The sequence below is a fragment of the Lipotes vexillifer genome, unplaced genomic scaffold (assembly GCF_000442215.2).
Source record: "Lipotes vexillifer unplaced genomic scaffold, Lipotes_vexillifer_v1.1 scaffold83, whole genome shotgun sequence".
In the NCBI taxonomy this organism is placed as follows: Eukaryota; Metazoa; Chordata; class Mammalia; order Artiodactyla; family Lipotidae; genus Lipotes; species Lipotes vexillifer.
Genome location: NW_006799780.1, coordinates 579,448 through 598,543, shown reverse-complemented (window position 1 = coordinate 598,543; position 19,096 = coordinate 579,448). Strand labels below are relative to the sequence as shown.

General features: G+C 40.8%; 1 protein-coding gene across 5 annotated transcripts in view; it reads right to left on the bottom strand.

The window, feature by feature from the left end:
• PDE8B (phosphodiesterase 8B) overlaps positions 1-19,096 on the bottom strand; it is a 260,688-nt gene continuing 241,592 nt past the window's right edge. For 3 of the 5 annotated variants that reach the window (XM_007471951.1, XM_007471953.1, XM_007471955.1), the window contains 5 exons: positions 16,607-16,824; positions 9,049-9,169; positions 6,875-7,042; positions 4,382-4,511; positions 859-1,813 (listed from right to left, as the gene is read on the bottom strand). In XM_007471951.1, coding sequence (XP_007472013.1) covers positions 1,704-1,813; positions 4,382-4,511; positions 6,875-7,042; positions 9,049-9,169; positions 16,607-16,824 — 747 coding nt within the window. In that variant the 3' untranslated portion in view covers positions 859-1,703. Of the gene's footprint in view, positions 1,814-4,381; positions 4,512-6,874; positions 7,043-9,048; positions 9,170-16,606; positions 16,825-19,096 lie in introns of all 5 variants that reach the window. The other 2 variants (XM_007471954.1, XM_007471952.1) reach the window with 1 other exon arrangement.

Genomic DNA, 19,096 nt, shown 5'->3' with positions numbered 1-19,096 from the left:
TTGAAATTATGAAAAATTTAGGCCAAAGAGGTAAAATAAAAACAGCTGTTAGGAATGAAAAATGGCTGTAGGAATTTAGTTACAAGTACTTCACAAAAACATTTTCATCACATTTACTTAGTGCAGCATTACAATACAAAGCTAGCTGCTGTCCTGACCAAGCAAGTTCTCTTACCATCTTAACAAAAATAATTTAGGTACATTTCTTTGCATGGAATTGTCATATATGTTTCCATTTGTTGGTACAAAACATAGAAAAAAACATTGGCATGTTTTGTAGTGATAAATAATTTTTTCCTCCATGTACTAGTTCCACGTGTTCTGCGTTCCAATTTTCATTTGAAAAAAGTAAGTAACTACTGGTTCAGTTAATTTAGTCTCTGTTTGTTTATACCTCTTAGAAATGCAGCATGAAGTACAGAGAATTTGAAAGAAAAACAGAGTTTGTTTACAGAATCTCTAATTTATAATACATAGAGAAGGGTTGGCTGGTAAAAGAGAAAAGAAAATCTCAAGTCTGACTTCATGTAGACCACAGAAAGTTGTGAAAAGAGCTGTATAAAAATATGCACTTGTGCTTTAGAAGCTTTTAGCATACAATTAATAGCTTAAAATAGTATTTACTGCTTCCCCATATGCTATTTTCTGATATATTTACACACCTTGCAATCTTTTTTTCATCATTAAAGCAAAATGGCATGATCTTAAATATAGATAGGTTAAAAACATCTGAACCTGGAAACTTCCTCTGTCTCCTCAGTACTCAGCACAATGTACTCCATGGACTTAAACCCTGAAAATTTAGATTGCTTTAATAAAAATTTTAAACAGCAAATGTATATAAATTTTTTTTTTTTAAAAAAAAGCTTGTCCAAGGGCATTCAGATTAATGGCTTGTATATAATACCTACTATAGTGCCTTGTAACTGCCTCTGTAAACCAGAAATAAAGGGGAAAAGCTCTTGGATTCCCCCCAGACAAGATGTCACTTCCTTCCCCATCATGGTTGGCTTTCTGCTAAGATGAATCCCTTTTGTAGGAGAGAGGACTACACAGGCTGCTGATACCAGTCTAGAGAAGGCACTCACCAGGCCAAGACAGACTGTGTTCTAACTTGGGTGTTACACCATTGATCAGAACCACCTAGCCTTGGAGGCTCTGAAGCTAACTAGTTTATCAGCAGTTTGGTCCTAGTTGTTTTGCTCACTTTATATGGGTTTTTTTTCTTAGATAGTCTTATGAACCTTTTAGATTGATGCTCTTGAGGAAAATAGTCAAGCTAAACAGTGATGGTGACTTTCATGGTAAAAGATGAGCTAAACCACTAGCTAAGCTACATGGTCCATCATCCACAGAGATGGTGGGCTCGTGGGCACCAAGTCTTTGCTGCATGTCTCCTGCTAGTTACAGTGAATCAGCTGCAGGGTTTGATGAGGGCAGACAGGATGACAGCAGGGCAAAGGATTTTGCCATGTGTTTGTTCTGTCATTAAGTGATTGTTCAAAAGAACATATATTTTTCTTCATGGAACATAATTTTCTAAAAATGAAATTTGGGAAGTTGAATGATTCAAAGTCAGATATTAAACATTAGCTCCTTAACCTACACCTGTCATTTTCATTATGAAGGAAAGCCTCTTGTTTACACTACTGTGATTCACAGTGCCCTTTGTAGATCAAGAGGTCACCTTCTCTGTCTTGGCTTTAGCTGTCAGATGGAAGCCTCAGACTTTTGCACTTTAGGTCATCTAACGTCTTCCAGTGTTTGTAGTTATCGGCCAAATGTTGCATCAGGGTTGGCAGGTGTGCAAAGGCTGCAAGGATATAAGAGAATAAAAAGAAGCCGTTAAGTTAGATTCCAGGAGTATTTATAAGGTTGGGGCTCTGTGGGACAAATTTTGGATCACAATTGGAGGAGAGGTACCCTAGGTTAGGCCTAAGGTGAACACAGAAGCATGAGAAGAATGAGTTACTAAACACTGGTTTCTGAAATATGAACAGGTCCTTTTAACTAAAAATTGATAACAACAAAAGATCAGAAAGAGAAATTAAGGAAACAATCCCATTTAACCATCACATCAAAAAGAATAAAATACCTTGGAATAAACCTACCTAAGAAGGCAAAAAACCTATACTCTGAAAACTATAAGATGTTGATGAAAGAAATCAAGGATGAGACAAACACATGGAAGGATACCATGTTCTTGGATTGGAAGAATCAATATTGTGAAAATGACTATACTACCCAAGGCAGTCTACAGATTCAGTGCAATCCCTATCAAGATACCGATGACATTTTTCACAGAACTAGAATGAAAATTTTTTTAATTTGTAAGGAAACACAAAAGACCCTGAATAGCTAAAGCAATCCTGAGGAAGAAAATCAGAGCTGGAGAAATCAGGCTCCCTGGCTTCAGACTATACTTCAAAGCTACAGTAATCAAAGTGGTATGGTACTGGCACAGAAACAGAAGTATAGATCAATGGAACAGGACAGAAAGCCCAGAAATAAACCCATGCGTCTATGGTCAATTAATCTACGACAAAGGAAGCAAGAATATACAGTGGAGAAAATATAGTCTCTTCAATAAGTGGTGCTGGGGAAACTGGACAACTACATGTAAAAGAATGAAACTAGAACATTCTGTAACACCATACACAAAAATAAACTTGAAATGGATTGAAGACCTAAATGTAAGGCTGGCTACTATAAAACTCTTAGAGTAAAACATAGGCAGGACACTCTTCACCATAAATCACAGCAGTATCTCTTTGGATCCACCTTGTACCTAGAGTAATGAAAATAAAAACAAAAATAAACAAATGGGACCTAATTAAACTTAAAAGCTTTCGCACAGCAAAGGAAACCATAGACAAAACGAAAATACAACCCAGAGAATGGGAGAAAATATTTGCAAATGAAGCAACCAACAAGGGATTAATCTCCAAAATATACCAACAGTTCATGCAGCTCTGTATCAAAAAAATAAATAAATAAAAAAACGGGCGGAAGATCTATATAGACATTTCTCCAAAGAAGACATATGGATGGCCAAAAGCACATGAAAAGATGTTCAACGTCACTCAATGAGAAATGCAAATCAAAACCACAATGAGGTATCACCTCAAACCAGTCAGAATGGCCATCATTAAAAAGTCTACAAATAACAAATGCTGGAGAGGGTGTGGAGAAAAGGGAAGCCTCCTACACTGTTGGTGCGAATGTAAATTGGTGCAGCCACTATGAAAATGGTATGGAGGTTCCTTAAAAAACTAAAAATAGAGCTACTATATGACCCAGCAATCCCACTCCTGGGCATATACCCAGAGAAGACTAATTCAAAAAGATACATGCACCCCAATGTTCACTGCAGCACTCTTTACAGTAGCCAAGACATGGAAGCAACCTAAATGTCCCTTGACAGATGAATGGATGAAGAAGATGTGGTGTATACACACACACACACACACACACACACACACACACACACACACACAATGGAATATTACTCAGCCATGAAAAAGAGATAATGCCATTTTCAGCAACATGGATGGACCTAGAGATTATCATACTAAGTGAAGTACATCAGAAAGAGAAAGACAAATATCATATGATATCACTTATATGTGGAATCTGAAAAAAAAAAGGATACAATTGAACTTATTTACAAAACAGAAATAGACTCACAGACTCTGAAAACAAATTTATGGTTACCAAAGGGGAAACAATGGGGGGAGGGACAAATTAGGAGTTTGGGGTTAACATATATACACTACTACATATAGAATAATCAACAAGAATCTACTGTATAGCACAAGGAACTCTACTCAGTGTTCTGTAATAACTTATATGGGAAAAGGATCTGAAAAAGAATGGATATATGAATATGTATAACTGAATCACTTAGCTGTACACCTGAAAGTAACCCAACATTGTAAGTCAACTATACTCCGATATAAAATAAAAATTAAATTCAAAAAAATTAAAAAGGATCTCAAAAAAATGAAAAGCTGTTTATCAACTGATATTATGAAAAGAATCTGTGATTCAGAGCAGACTTAGTATATTTTATGTTCTCTCTAGAATTTCCTCCAATGACAGAATAAAACTCCTGTAAGCTTTGGAAACATGTCCTTGGAAGAGTTGAACACCTGTTTATCCAGTTACCAAACATCCACTGAGTCTTCCATACACATGGTTTGTGCTGAGGACACACAAAGTGTTCATGCACCCCCACCACACCTGGCCACAAGCAGCTGACTTTTTCTTTTAAGTTACATTTCATTTACACCTTTAGGCCCAGCCTCTGTCATTAAAGGTAACCATCATAAAGTATAGCAAAATATTCTGTTTGTGGGTAACAAGACAGGAACTGTCTTACCATCCCAAGCATCAAACATGTCTGTTATGAAGTAGTCAATAAAGGAGATCTGGGACTTGGGGATGCTACAGGTATTCCGGTCAAACACTGGCATCACTACAGGTAGCCCCTGTCTCTTCTCTTCATCAGTCTGTAAGAAATAACACAGGGCTGTAGGGCACATAAGGAGCTGTCACAGTAACATCTAGTTTGTCAGAACCACTCTGTGAAAATGGGTCATAATCCAGTTGTATCTGTGAAGAAATTGGCTTGGCAAGGTCCTGAGGCTTATATAAGACAACCACCTGATGAGCTACAGTGACTGGATTCAGGTCTTCTGACTCTCAAATGTGTTATGCTATCTTACAGCACCTCCTGAAGCACTTATCTCAGGATTCGTAGCCCCTTTTCTGAGATCTGTTTTCATGATCGCAAGGTCAAGACTATTTTCAAAGTAACACTAATAATACTAAGTGGCATTTATACTGAGGGTACAGGAGCAATGGTGTGTTTAAAACTGCTGACGCCTTAGCGTGAATCAAAGAACTGGCACCAAGCTGTACAAATAGTCATTGTATTATTCACTGTCATATGCTTGCACTTTAAAAAGAAAGCCAGTTTCACTTAAGAATGTCTTCATTAAAGTAAGAATTATTAATCTTATTTAAACTTGACCTTTGAAAATATGTCTTTTTAATATTGTGTGACAAAATCGGAAGTACATACAAAGCCCTTGTGCTGCACATCAACGTATTATGTTAGTCTGGATGAAAAGCAGGCAGTTGAGCTGAACTAGCTTCTTTTTTTCATGAAATAACTATGTTTTATTCAAAAGAATGAAAGCTGAGATTTTTCAGATTGGGGTATTTGGTCATGCAATTCTCAAGATATGTGTAAATCTGAGTATTTTGCACATTAGAGTGTATGTTTATATGCATACGGTCATAATTCACTGGGCTGAAATTGAGATCCACATTTACTGGTAGTATGCTGTGCCAGAGGCTGGCTGATCAGAGACCTCATTTGTAACCTGATTTTTAGGTCACCATTGTCTTGTGAACATTAGTACTTTCCTTTCTGGGAAAAGGACACCTAAACAGGGAGATTACATTAAAGAACTTAAAAGTGGTTCTTTCCCGTTCCCCATTCACATACTTTGAGAATAACGAGGAGTAGGATTTTAAGTCTTCTCTGTGAGTCCTGGGAAGCCCTGTTAATGGCCTCCTACCAGTTTTTGGCTCAGCTTGCTCATTTCAGGTCAGTAGATTAGGCAGCCTTAAAATAGCCACTGCTGTTCAAGGAGTAGTTTGGGTTTTTTCCCCTCTCTTTCTGGCAAGCTCAGAACTGCTTGTCCTATTTTTCTTTGATTCATGGGCTCTCTTCCCATCCTTGAAAGCTGCACCTAACTTACTGGGTCCTCGGCTGCCCTTTGCTGCTGCCAACCCTTCTAGACATTATCAGCTATTCTTTTATTCTGCCTCAGCGGTATGTTCCAGCCATATAGGCACACAACCCTCCCCCCGCCGCCCCCCGTCCGCAGTCCCCAAATGCATTACTTGTAGCTACTTGTGACATGTTTGTCTTTCTATCACAAATAATTAACATTAGTCCCTAGAGCCTCTTCTTTGAAAGTAGGCCTCTTTTAAATGGCATCTTGTGGTCTACTATGTTATTCTCCTTTAATTCCTCTTCACACTGCCAAAGTTGCTGTTTTCCTTATATAAAAATTCTGGTTTTCCTCCCTACTAATTTTGCTCATAACCCTTTGTTCTCCCAGAATTCTCCCAGAATGTCCTTTCCCATTTCTAAATTTTGAAATCCTTCAAAAAAAACAAAAACAAAAACACCAGCTCTAACACCTTTTCCACAAAAACCTTTTATCTAGAAAAAAAACTCTTTCTGAACTCTTAGGACTTAACATATACCTCCTTTAGAAGTGTTTTCAGGCCTCTCACTGTTGTGGCCTCTCCCGTTGCAGAGCACAGGCTCCGGACGCGCAGGCTCAGCGGCCATGGCTCATGGGCCCAGCCGCACCGCGGCATGTGGGATCTTCCTGGACCGGGGCACGAACCCGTGTCCCCTGCATCGGCAGGCGGACTCTCAACCACTGCGCCACCAGGGAAGCCCTTTCATTTATTTATAATTTACCAATGTATGGACCTGTTTATGTCTGTCTCCCTCCCCTACTGTATTATGAGCTACCCATGGTGCAGTCTGTTCCCCAGACTACACCATGGAGATGATAATCTAGTGAACGCATGGAGGATTTCCCAGTTTTTGTGGAAATTCAGGATCTAAAAATTTGAGGATGAAAAGATACTTCCAAAGGCTCAGTTTATCCCCCTTCCCCGAGAGAGTTTAGTTAGTGACCAGCCACATCATAGTCTCTTGAGGGACCAGATTTCTGTTCCAGGCAGGGGTGAGCCATTGCTTTCCAGGGAGGAGTCGTTTATTTACTGTGACCCGGGGCCATTCCCAGAAGGGAGGTGGAGCTTCCCTAGAGAGGCAGCACACCTGTGCAAAGTACTCCTCGGAGATCCTTCCGGCCCATTCGATACATAAGTCCAGGGGGCGGCATGGATTGGCCACGTCAGCACACTTAATCATCATGCGCTTAATCAGGATTTGATTTTCAGGAAAGTTCTTCCCAATAGGGTTGCATTCACAGTCACTGCCTTCAATCTGGAAAACAGATAGTCACATCAGGGTTGTTTCAATATGATGGTGAAGCCCACAAGGGCCAGCTGACCAGATATTAGATGGCAGTCACCCAGGCAAACTTAGGCATGAGACTTGATGAAGGAGGCCTTCCCATCCTTAATTCCATATATGATACATTGATATATATTCTTGGGGACGGGGAGCAGTCAAACAATACAAACACACAGAGCTTAAAAGGTCGAAGTCCCTATCACCACCCATTCACAACCTCACTTGCATCCTCTTCCCCAGAGGTAGCTGCTACAAACCAGGTTTTTGTTTTGTTTTATTTTTAATAATTTGGTATGTAATCTTAAGGAAGGAGAGCTTTTCTCCCAGTTTTATCAGGAAATGTGTAAAAGCACAAATTCCACTTTCTTAATACAGTAAAGATGGAGAAATGCCACATACATGTGACCCTTCAATTATTTCTTGATTTCTTTCTACTTAATATGCCTGACAGCTCCCTCTCTCCTGTGACCTTCTGTCCCATCCCCAGTTACCCACCTCCTCCCACTTTGTTCTTTCTCTTCAGGTATGTGTCCACTCACGCTTTTCAGGCTGCTCTTCTGGCTGGGTGGTAGGGAGGGTGAGACATGTAAGTGTTGGGGGTACTAGGAGCAGAAAGTGGGCCAGGGCAGGAGCAGGTATATTCAGCCATGTTAAAAAGACTGGTTGTACACTAATACCTACCTAGTGATGGATGTCAGTGGTCCAGAGCCAAGTGGACAGGTCTGTGAGTAGGCTTATGTAAATGCGACAACAGGCCAATTATACAAAACCTAGAAGACTATGATTCCCTGATTTCAAAGATACCATGGAACTGACTGTGTAAACATCTAATTCGCTCTCCAGAGCTCTGCCAAGCTGAAGGACTGTATGACATTTAAGGATTTTTTTGTTTTGTTTTGGGACTGGACCTATTAAACCATCAATGGGCAGAATTATATTCTGAAGGTTGGTATTTTGATTACTTACTATTGGGAAGATACTGCTTGCTATAGTTACTGCGGTACATAAATCTCAACAGAGTTGGGGGCTTACTTGGATAGATGACCTTCCCAACTCTAAATTCTATGATTCTGTTTAATTTGCCCCTCTTAAATCCCCAGATCCTTGCTCCCATAAGTCCTCTGTGGAAGGAGAGGGTCCTGGCATTGTGCTGTGGAGTCCCTGGGGGATGGAGCAGAACACAGGTGAGGTGGACACTGTTCCTCCTTCCAGGCTGGTCATGTGATGGGTCCTACACAGATAGTTTCCTTACTGATCATCAGGTTACATCTAAGACAACCATTCCTCATTCATCCACATATGCAACCCTCATACAGGAATGAGTGAAAAGCTTTTCTAACTTTATGGGGCTATGAACAGCCTTACAGTATTGAGAGGGCAGTTGATCTCATTTTAAACAGTAAGAGATGTAAACTTATGTCCATGTTCCTAAAACCCAAGTTTGTAGGGACCTTAAGGCAGGTCTAAGGTACATCAGTAAATTTTAAAAAGGAGAAAGACTTGTATTTTTGTTTTCAACTAGTCACTCCCAATTTAACTTTCTATAGTCTTTAGATACTGATAGGCTTTTAATGCAAATCAGCAGGATTATAGTTCTTTAAAACATCTAATTTTGAGGTCTCCCAAGAGCTCAAAGAACAGAGAACTAGAAAGGCTCTGAATCCCCTAAAATGGCACCATTTATTCCAGTCTCTGTTGTCTGCAGGCTGCTTTCATCATAGACTTTGGGCCTACTTTTGTCACTGCTGGCTTTATCTCAGTCAGGGCCTTTCTTTCAAGGAGCTCAGAGTTGCTGTGGACACTCTCAATCTCTTCTTGTCCTTAGGGAAAACAAGTGACCAGTACTTTCAGCCTTCTTTACCAACTCCAAGCAAATAACCATCTTGCATTCAAGATGGAGAGAAAATGCTTTGAGGCCAGAGTAGGCTCTAATGGAAATACATTCCGGTGTATCTTATTACATGGGAAATGCTTACCTCAGCTGCCATTGGCTTGTTGATGCTGTTCACAAATTTGTTCACATGTTCAAAGTGTTTTGTCATCTCTGTTGCTAAAACCATATCAATAATAGCCTGGCGCAGTGTTCGATAATGGTTCCTAAAATAACCAGAAGACAAAGCACCTTGTTCACATCATGTCCCGAATTAGAACTGTTCTACCATTTCACCACACTTCCCACAATCTTGGAGGAAGCTAGGGGCACGGAGTTAATGAGTGAAGATCACAAAAAAGTTTACCTGCTCCTCTTCCTACTCAGCCAGGACTTGGTGACACTATTCCATTTTCCCCAGTGACAGCTGACCTTCATATGATTTATGAGTATAAAAAAAAAAAGTGTCCCAAGGGCACTTATTTCACAAGGTGATTCCCTTCTACCTTCCCTTGGCAATATCAAAATAGTGAGGTGAAAGGAAATGACAAGTTCCTTCCCTACAAGGCTAGTACACCAACCTGGTGAGCTGTCCCATGGCATTCAGTGCAGACACAGTGATTCTTGTTACAGAGAAGTGTCATTATTTCTTTTGATGATGGCATTGGAAGAAAGTTTTCCAAATAATGAGCAGTTCTCTAGATTGCAATTAGATAGAAGTTGTAATGGAAGGAGCAGCAACCCTGCTCAAAATCACCCAGTTCCTATCATCTTTTTCTAACTTCAGGAGCCAGAATGGGGAACTGAATAAAATTGGCTATTGGCAAGAATTCTTCCTATGAAAGTTTTAAAAACAATACTTGATACTGATGAAGCCTTCAGTTGAAGGTGGAATAACTGGTCTCCATATTTTCTCAGGTTTCTGGAGAGCAAACAAATGGGTTCAGGTTCATGTTGACAAGTCATCCTTGAGGCCTGAGTGAGCTCTGAGCTCCCTGTGTACTGCCTTTTCTCAGGGGTCTGCACTCCAGCCTGGCTGGTGCTATGTAGGAAATACTCATAGCTTGATGGCAGGGTGGTGGCTGGCAAGAGGAATTGCTCCTATCTGTTCACATTTGGCCAACTCACCAGAGGGGGAAACCTGCCCCACTCTGTGGACTCCAGGAGCTCTGCTGGGAGCATGGAACACTGTCTCCTCATGAGTTAGGATTTTAAGTGACCGAAAATTGAGCTGGGGAAAGATGGGTAAGGATACATTTTCCTCAGGTTACACCAAAGACAGGATGTCCTTTTGAGAGGATAAAAATATCTGCTATATTTGTTAGTAGTATAATCAATATTTATAGAGTGCTTTGCAGTGTATAAAACGTTTTCATGAACTCACTGAAGACCAGATGGAGTTTCAAAAGATGAACAGTCTAAGCAGAGAATGGAGGAGGGCTGGTTGCACATCAAAGAAATCTATGTGGTCAACGTTTGTGTACATCTTTATGAAGATGTCCTTGCAGCACCTGTGAACATTTAGCAGGCAGTGCTCACCTTGTGAAGCAGCTCAGGGTAAAGGCACGGCCGCCAGAGTAGCGGTGAGAGCGACGTGACGCCGGGAGGGAAACCCCAAAGAGGCCGAAGCTACAGGAGGCTGGAGTCCTGGCCGCTGCTGGCCTTCTCTGAGGGCTTCGGCCAGGCCCTGCAGGCTGCACAGCAGCTGGGCGCCACCTGCCTCACGGACCCCGCCCTGCCTCACGTCGCCGACCCAGTCACCCTGTTGCCAGAATGAGCTGAAGTCTGAAAATTGCTCAGCAGGACCAGGCACAGCACGGGCCTCTTCTCCTGTGGTTTCACTTGCCAAGATCACTATCTTGATAATTCTGAGCTCTTCTCACAAGTGTTCATCCAGGGGCATCTACCCCAGCCATGTGGCTGACGGGGTCTTGGTGCTCCGGCCTGGTGTCAGGCCTGAGCCACTGACGTGGGAGAGGCGAGTTCAGGAAACTGGACCACCAGGGACCTCCCAGCCCCACATAGTATCAGTCAGCGAGAGTTCTCTCAGAGATCTGTGTCTCGACGCTATGACCCAGTTCCACCCAACAGCCAGCAAGCTCCAGTGCTGGATGCCCCATGCCAAACAACTAGTGAGACAGGAATGCAACCCCACCCATTAGCAGAGAGGCTGCCTAAAATCATACTAAGTTCACAGACATCCCAAAACACACCATCAGATGCGGCCCTGCCCACCAGAAAGACAAGATCCAGCCCCACACACAGGCACTGGTCCCCTCCACCAGGAAGCCTACACAAGCCACTGAACCAACCTCACCCACTGGGGGCAGACACCAAAAACAATGGGAACTATTAACCTTCAGCCTGCGCAAAGGAGACCCCAAACACAGTAAGGTACACAAAATGAGCAGACAGAAATAGGCAGCAGATGAAGGAGCAAGGTAAAACCCACCAGACCAAACAAATGAAGAGGAAATAGTCTACCTGAAAAAGAATTCAGAGTAATGAGAGTAAAGATGATCCAAAATCTTGGAAATACAATGGAGAAAATACAAGAAACGTTTAACAAGGACCTAAAGAACTAAAGAGCAAACAATGATGAACAACACAATAAATGCAATTAAAAATTCTCTAGAAGGGATAAATAGCAGAATAACAGGCAGAAGAATGGATAAGTGACCTGGAAGATAAAATAGTGGAAATAACTACCTCAGAGCAGAATAAGGAAAAAAAAGAATGAAAAGAATTGAGGACAGTCTCAGAGACCTCTGGGACAATATTAAACGCACCAACATTCGAATTATAGGGGTCCCAGAAGAAGAAGAGAAAAAGAAAGGGTAGGAGAAAATATTTGAAGAGATTATAGTTGAAAACTTCCCTAACATGGGAAAGGAAATAGTCAATCAAGTTCAGGAAGCACAGAGAGTCCCATAAAGGATAAATCCAAGGAGACATAACGCCGAGACACATATTAAACTATCAAAAATTAAATACAAAGGAAAAATGTTACAAGCAGCAAGGGAAAAGCAACAAATAACATACAAAGGAATCCCCATAAAGTTATCAGCTGATTTTTCAGTGGAAACTCTGCAGGCCAGAAGGGAGTGGCAGGATATACTTAAACGTGATGAAAGGGAAAAACCTACAACCAAGATTTCTCTACCTAACAAGGATCTCATTCAGATTCGATGGAGAAATTAAAACCTTTACAGACAAGCAAATTTAAGATAATTCAGCACCACCAAACTAGCTTTACAACAAATGCTAAAGGAACGTCTCTTGGCAGGAAACACAAGAGAAGGAAAAGACCTACAAAAACTAACCCAATACAATTAAGAAAATGGTAATAGGAACATACATATCAATAATTACCTTAAATGTAAATAGATTAAATGCTCCAACCAAAGGACACAGACTGGCTGAATGGTTACAAAAACAAGACCCATATATATGCTGTCTACAAGAGACCCACTTCAGACTTAGGGACACATAAAGACTGAAAGTGAGGGGACGGAAAAAGATATTCCATGCAAATGGAGATCAAAAGAAAGCTGGAGTAGCAATTCTCATATCAGACAAAAATAGACTTTAAAATACAGACTATTACAAGAGGCAAAGAAGGCCACTACATAATGATAAAGGGATCAATCCAAGAAGAAAATACAACAGTTGTAAATATTTATGCACCCAACATAGGAGCACCTCAATACATAAGGCAAATGCTAACAGCCATAAAAGGGGAAATCGAGAGTAGCACAATCATAGTAGGGAACTTTAACACCCCACTTTCACCAATGGACAGACCATCCAAAATGAAAGTAAATAAGGAAACACAAGCTTTAAATGATACATTAAACAAGATGGACTTAATTGATATTTATAGGACATTCCATCCAAAACCAACAGAATACACTTTCTTCTCAAGTGCTCGTGTAACATTCCCCAGGAGAGATCATATCTTGGGTCACAAATCAAGCCTTGGTAAATTTAAGAAAATTGAAATCTAATCAAGTATCGTTTCTGACTGCAACACTATGAGACTAGATATCAATTATAGGAAAACTGTAAAAGATACAAACATTTGGAGGCTAAACAATATGCTACTAAATAACCAAGAGATCGCTGAAGAAATCAAAGAGGAAATCAAAAAATACCTAGAAACAAATGACAATGAAAACACAATGACCCAAAACCTATGGGATGCAGCAAAAGCAATTCTAAGAGGGAAGTTTATAGCAATACAATCCTACATCAAGAAACAAAACCTCAAATAAACAACTTAAGCTTACACCTAAAGCAGTTAGAGGAACAAGAACAAAAAACCCCCCAAAGTTAGCAGAAGGAAAGAAATCATAAAGATCGGATCAGAAATAAATGAAAAAGAAATGAAGGAGATGATAGCAAAGATCAATAAAACTAAAGGCTGTTTTATTGAGAAGATAAACAAAATTGATAAACCATTAGCCAGACTTACCAAGAAAAAAAGGGGGAAGACTCAAATCAACAGAATTAGAAATGAAAAAGAAGTAACAACCGACACTGCAGAAATACAAAGGATCATGAGAGATTACTACAAGCAACTATATGCTAATAAAATGGACAACCTGGAAGTAATGGACAAATTCTTAGGAAAGCACACCCTTCTGAGACTGAACAAGGAAGAAATAGAAAATATAAACAGACCAATCACAAGCCCTGACACTGAAACTGTGATTAAAAATCTTCCAACAAACAAAAGCCCAGAACCAGATGGCTTCACAGGCCAATTCTATCAAACATTTAGAGAAGAGCTAACACCTGTCCTTCTCAAACTCTTCCAAAATATAGCACAGGGAGAAACACTCCCAAACTCATTCTACGAGGTCACGATCACCCTGATACCAAAACTAGACAAAGATGTCACAAAAAAACTACAGGCCAATATAACTGATGAACATAGATGCAAAAATCCTCAACAAAATACTAGCAAACAGAATCCAACAGCACATTAAAAGGATCATACACCATGATCAAGTGGAGTTTATCCCAGGAATGCAAGGATTCTTCAGTATACACATATCAATCAATGTGGTACACCATATTAACAAACTGAAGGATAAAAATCATATGATCATCTCAATAGATGCAGGAAAAGCTTTTGACAAAATTCAACGCCCATTTATGATAAAAACCCTCCAGAAAGTAGGCATAGAGGGAACCTACCTCAACATAATAAAGGACATATATGAAAGGCCCACAGCCAACATCGTTCTCAATGGTGAAAAACTGAAACCATTTCCACTAAGATCAGGAACAAGACAAGGCTGCCCACCTTCACCACTATTATTCCACATAGTTTTGGAAGTGTTAGCCATGGCAATCAGAGAATAAAAAATAAAAGGAATCCAAATCGGAAAAGAAGTAGTAAAACTGTCACAGTTAGCAGGTGACATGATACCTACCATACACAGAGAATCCTAAAGATGCTACCAGAAAACTACTATAGGTAATGAATGATTTGGTAAAGTAGCAGGATACAAAATTAATGCCCAGAAATCTCTTGCATTCCTATACACTAATAATGAGAAACTGAGAGAGAAATTAAGGAAACACTCCCATTTACCATTGCAACAAAAAGAAAATACTTAGGAATAAACCCACCTAAGGAGACAAAAGACCTTTATGAAGAAAACTATAAGACACTGATGAAAGAAATTAAAGATGATACAAATAGATGGAGAGATATACCATGTTCTTGGATTGGAAGAATCAACATTGTGAAAATGACTATACTACCCAAAGCAATCTACAGATTCAATGCAATGCCTATCAAACTACCAATGGCATTTTTTACCGAACTAGGACAAAAAAATTTCACAATTTGTATGGAAACACAAAAGACCTCGAACAGCCAAAGCAATCTTGAGAAAGAAAAACGGAGCTGGAAGAATCAGGCTCCCTGACTTCAGACTATACTACAAAGCTACAGTAATCAAGACAGTATGGTACTGGCACAAAAACAGAAATATAGCTCAATGGACCAGGACAGAAAGCCCAGAGAGAAACCTACGCACATATGTTCACCTTATCTTTGATACAGGAGGCAAGAATATACAACGGAGAAAAGACAGCCCCTTCAAGAAGTGGTGCTGGGAAAACTGGACAGCTACACATAAAAGAATGAAATTAGAACACTTCCTAACACCATACACAAAAATAAACTCAAAATAGATTAAAGACCTAAATGTAAGGCCAGACACTATAAAACTCTTAGAGGAAAACAGGCAGAACACTCTATGACATAAATCACAGCAAGATCCTTTTTGACCCATCTCCTAGAGAAATGGAAATAAAAATAAATGGGACCTAATGAAACTTAAAAGCTTTTGCACAGAAAAGGAAACCATAAACAAGACCAAAAGACAACCCTCAGAATGGAAGAAAATATTTGCAAGCGAAGCAACTGACAAAGGGTTAATCTCCAAAATATACAAGCAGCTCATGCAGCTCAATATCAAAAAACAAACAACCCAATCCAAAAATGGGCATTAGACCTAAATAGACATTTCTCCAAAGATGTACAGATTGCCAACAAACACATGAGAGGATGCTCAAGATCACTAATCATTAGTGAAATGCAAATCAAAACTACAATAAGGTATCACCTCACACCAGTCAGAATGGCTATCATCAAAAAATCTACAAACAATAAATGCTGGAGAGGGTGCGGAGAAAAGCGAACCCTCTTGCACTGTTAGTGGGAATGTAAATTGATATGGCCACTATGGAGAACAGTATGGAAGTTCCTTAAAAAACTAAAAATAGAACTACCATACGAGCCAGCAACCCCACTCCTGGGCATATACCCAGAGAAAACCATAATTCAAAATGAGACGTACCACAGTGTTCATTGCAGCACTATTTACAATAGCCAGGACATGGAAGCAACTTAAGTGTCCATTGACAGACGAATGGATAAAGAGGATGTGGCACATATATACAATGGACTACTACTCAGCCATATAAGGAAATGAAATTGAGTTATTTGTAGTGAGGTGGATGGACCTAGAGTCTGTCATATACTGTGAAGTAAGTCAGAAAGAGAAAAACAAATACCGTATGGAAACACATACATATGGAATTTAAAATAAAAATTTAAAAAAGGTCATGAAGAACCTAGCGGCAAGACGGGAATAAAGATGCAGACCAACTAGAGAATGGACTTGAGGACACTGGGAGAGGGAAGGGGAAGCTGGGATGAAGTGAGAGAGTGGCATGGACATATATACACTACCAAACGTAAAATAGATAGCTAGTTGCAAGCAGCCGCATAACACAGGGAGATCAGCTCGGTGCCTTGTGACCACCTGGAGGGGTGGGATAGGGAGGGTGGAAGGGAGTCGCCAGAGGGAGGGGATATGGGGATACATGTATACATATAGCTGATTCACTTTGTTATATAGCAGAAAGTAACACAACATTGTAAAGCAATTATACTCCAAGAAAGATGTTAAAAAAAAAAGAACAGTCTAAAAAGTTCAGTTTATAAGGTTATTATTTTACTGTCTGATAGAAATGTACAGCCTTCCCCCTAAGAGGAAGCTAAGTACTTGGAGAAGTTAGGGAAAACTGGGTTTCCCACTTACATTTTACAAACCTGAGCACAAAAGCCCGAGCACACAAACCTGTCAATATTCTTGAAAATGTTGCATTTGCTGTCCTTGACCGTGAGCTGGAAGGCCAGGGCTGTGTGGTGACTCTCCAAGACAGCAGTGTCATTATAGAGCACGGCGAGTTCACTGCCTGCGTTGCACAGGAAAGAGTTGGTCCTTCCTGGGTGATCCACGTCATGGACTGTGGCAGCAATCAGGGCAGCCACCTCATCTAGCTGGTCGAGGCTTCCCTGGGGTCAGGGGGAGGCAAGGTTGAGCATTACCCACTGGATGTAGGAGACCTACACTCATCCCTGTCTCTCTGGAGGGGATGAACCAGGGGGTACTTCTCTGACTTCCTAGAAGTTAAGAGGCCACCTAGGGTATATCACATCACCTTGCCATACTGTGGATTATCTGGAGGGAAACAGGAATCTGAGTAGCAGTTATAATGGATACCTAAATTCTTTCTCCAGAGTTCATTCACTCTAGTTCTTCTGCAGGAGGACCAAACAGGCCTTTTCAAATGTTTGCTGTGTGGCATATTGCCATGACTCTCTTCTGTGAGTGGATAGAGAAGAAAGTGGCCTAGGATCACAAGTGTTACTTTATTTGCCTACTTCTGAAAAGATTTTGATAGTATGGCAGTAAATGGCACAGATACAACAAAACTCTTCACACAAAGATAAAAGGATTACAGCCAAGCAACACAAGAGGATCAAGGGCAAGAATAATTTTCCCAGGAAAACTGAGGGTAAGGGGGCTCTTACAGTGAAGAACACAATTCAGCTCTGGGCTAGCAGGTGGGAAAGGCTAAAAGGGAGACCCCTTTCTAACGCTCTCATTATGCAGTTAAAGAACACAAACCAGAGCATCAGGGGATACAAATGTTTTTTCAGCTCACAGCTTTAGGAGGAACTTGTCAAATGGGCTACTGTTATATAAGAGACACTGTACTTTATGAATTCATTCCTTTAGTTATCATTTATTGGATGCTTACTGGGTGCCAGTTGTCATGCAGAGTGCTGGAGTTACAGTGATGAATTATACTGGCATAGCCTGCACTAATGGAGTTGGTAATTTACTGGAGAAGGCACAAATAAGGAAACACACAAACAAAATTAAATTACTGTGAGATGGGTTAAGAAGGGAAGTACAGGTGGTTTGAGAGTGTAACCATGAGGCTTGATCTAGTTTAGGGCAGTGCTGTCCGTTCAACTTTTCTGTGGTGATGGAAATGTCTGTATGTGGGCTGTCCAATATAGTAATCCCTAGTCACTTACAGCTCCTGGACACTTGAAATGTGCCTGCAACTGAGGAACTGAATGTTTCATTTTATTTAATTTTAATTAAATGTAAGTAGCCACATGTGGCAAATGGCTACTTATGGACAATGCAGGTCCAGAGGGTGGGCAAGAATGGGTTCTCTAAGTAAGTGATTTTTATGCTGGAACCTGAAGGATAAGCAGGAATTAGCCAGGCAAAAAATGGCAAGGGAGAGAAATCCAGGCAGAAGGTTCAGCCTATATGATGCTCCTGATGTGAAACAAATGAAGTGGCTTATTCAGGAAACTTAAGGAGCATCATTGTGGCTGAAGGGTAGTGAGTGAGGGGGGAACTGGTCCCCAGGATGAGGCTGGAGGGGTGGGCATAATTTTTGGGTTTCCTGAGTTGCTTTCCTAGGCTGTGGGAGAAAAAATTGCAAGCTGCTTCTCAGATGCTAATAGGTAAGGAACAGTGAATCTGAAGCTCAGCCCTGAAAACTTTCCTGAAAGCTGTCCCTACCGGAAGGAAGCCATTTCCATTTCCAATCCTGACCTCCTGGAGCTGGTGGGCAATCCTGGCTTGCCTCTAGTCCACATGAACCGGTTTCCTGAGGGCGGACAGCAGTTGCTGCCATTCTTTTCAGCTCTTCTCAGAGACTGATTTTGTAATGCCCAGGGCAAGCAAACATGCCTAGCCCCCTTTTGCTGCTGGTTAGGAGAGGCCATGGTAACCCACAGGTACAGTCAGAATCCAGAGCTGCCCTGACGTGGCCTCCACTCTCACTGATTCTACCTGTGCAGTGAGGACCCATGAGGGCCAAACTTTGGGCCTCCAGCTAGTGCTCTTGGAGTATGTTCAATCTTGTTTGGAGTACGGGGCCAATTTATTTTTAAATTCTTCAATGACATAGATTCAAGTAAGTGGAAGAGACAACAAATAGCATTAGACAAGACATGTCTTTCCTTCCAACTTACACTGATTTAGACCTGGCACTTTTACAAAGATACCAATAAAGGGCCATGCCCTGCAGTTTTGGTGGGCACTGTCTAATAATGCAATGTCTGATAAGAAATGCAGGGAGGCAGGGAAAGAAGACCGGGCTGCTCACTAGCCGATGGGAGAAGCAAGGCTCTTCCCATGGCACGGAGGGACTGTCTGTGGAAGAAAACTTCCCCACCAAACCCACGGCAGGAGAAGTTCCCCAAAGCCTTGGAGGTGCAGACATTTCTGCATAGTTTTCTCCTCCTTTAACCAGCA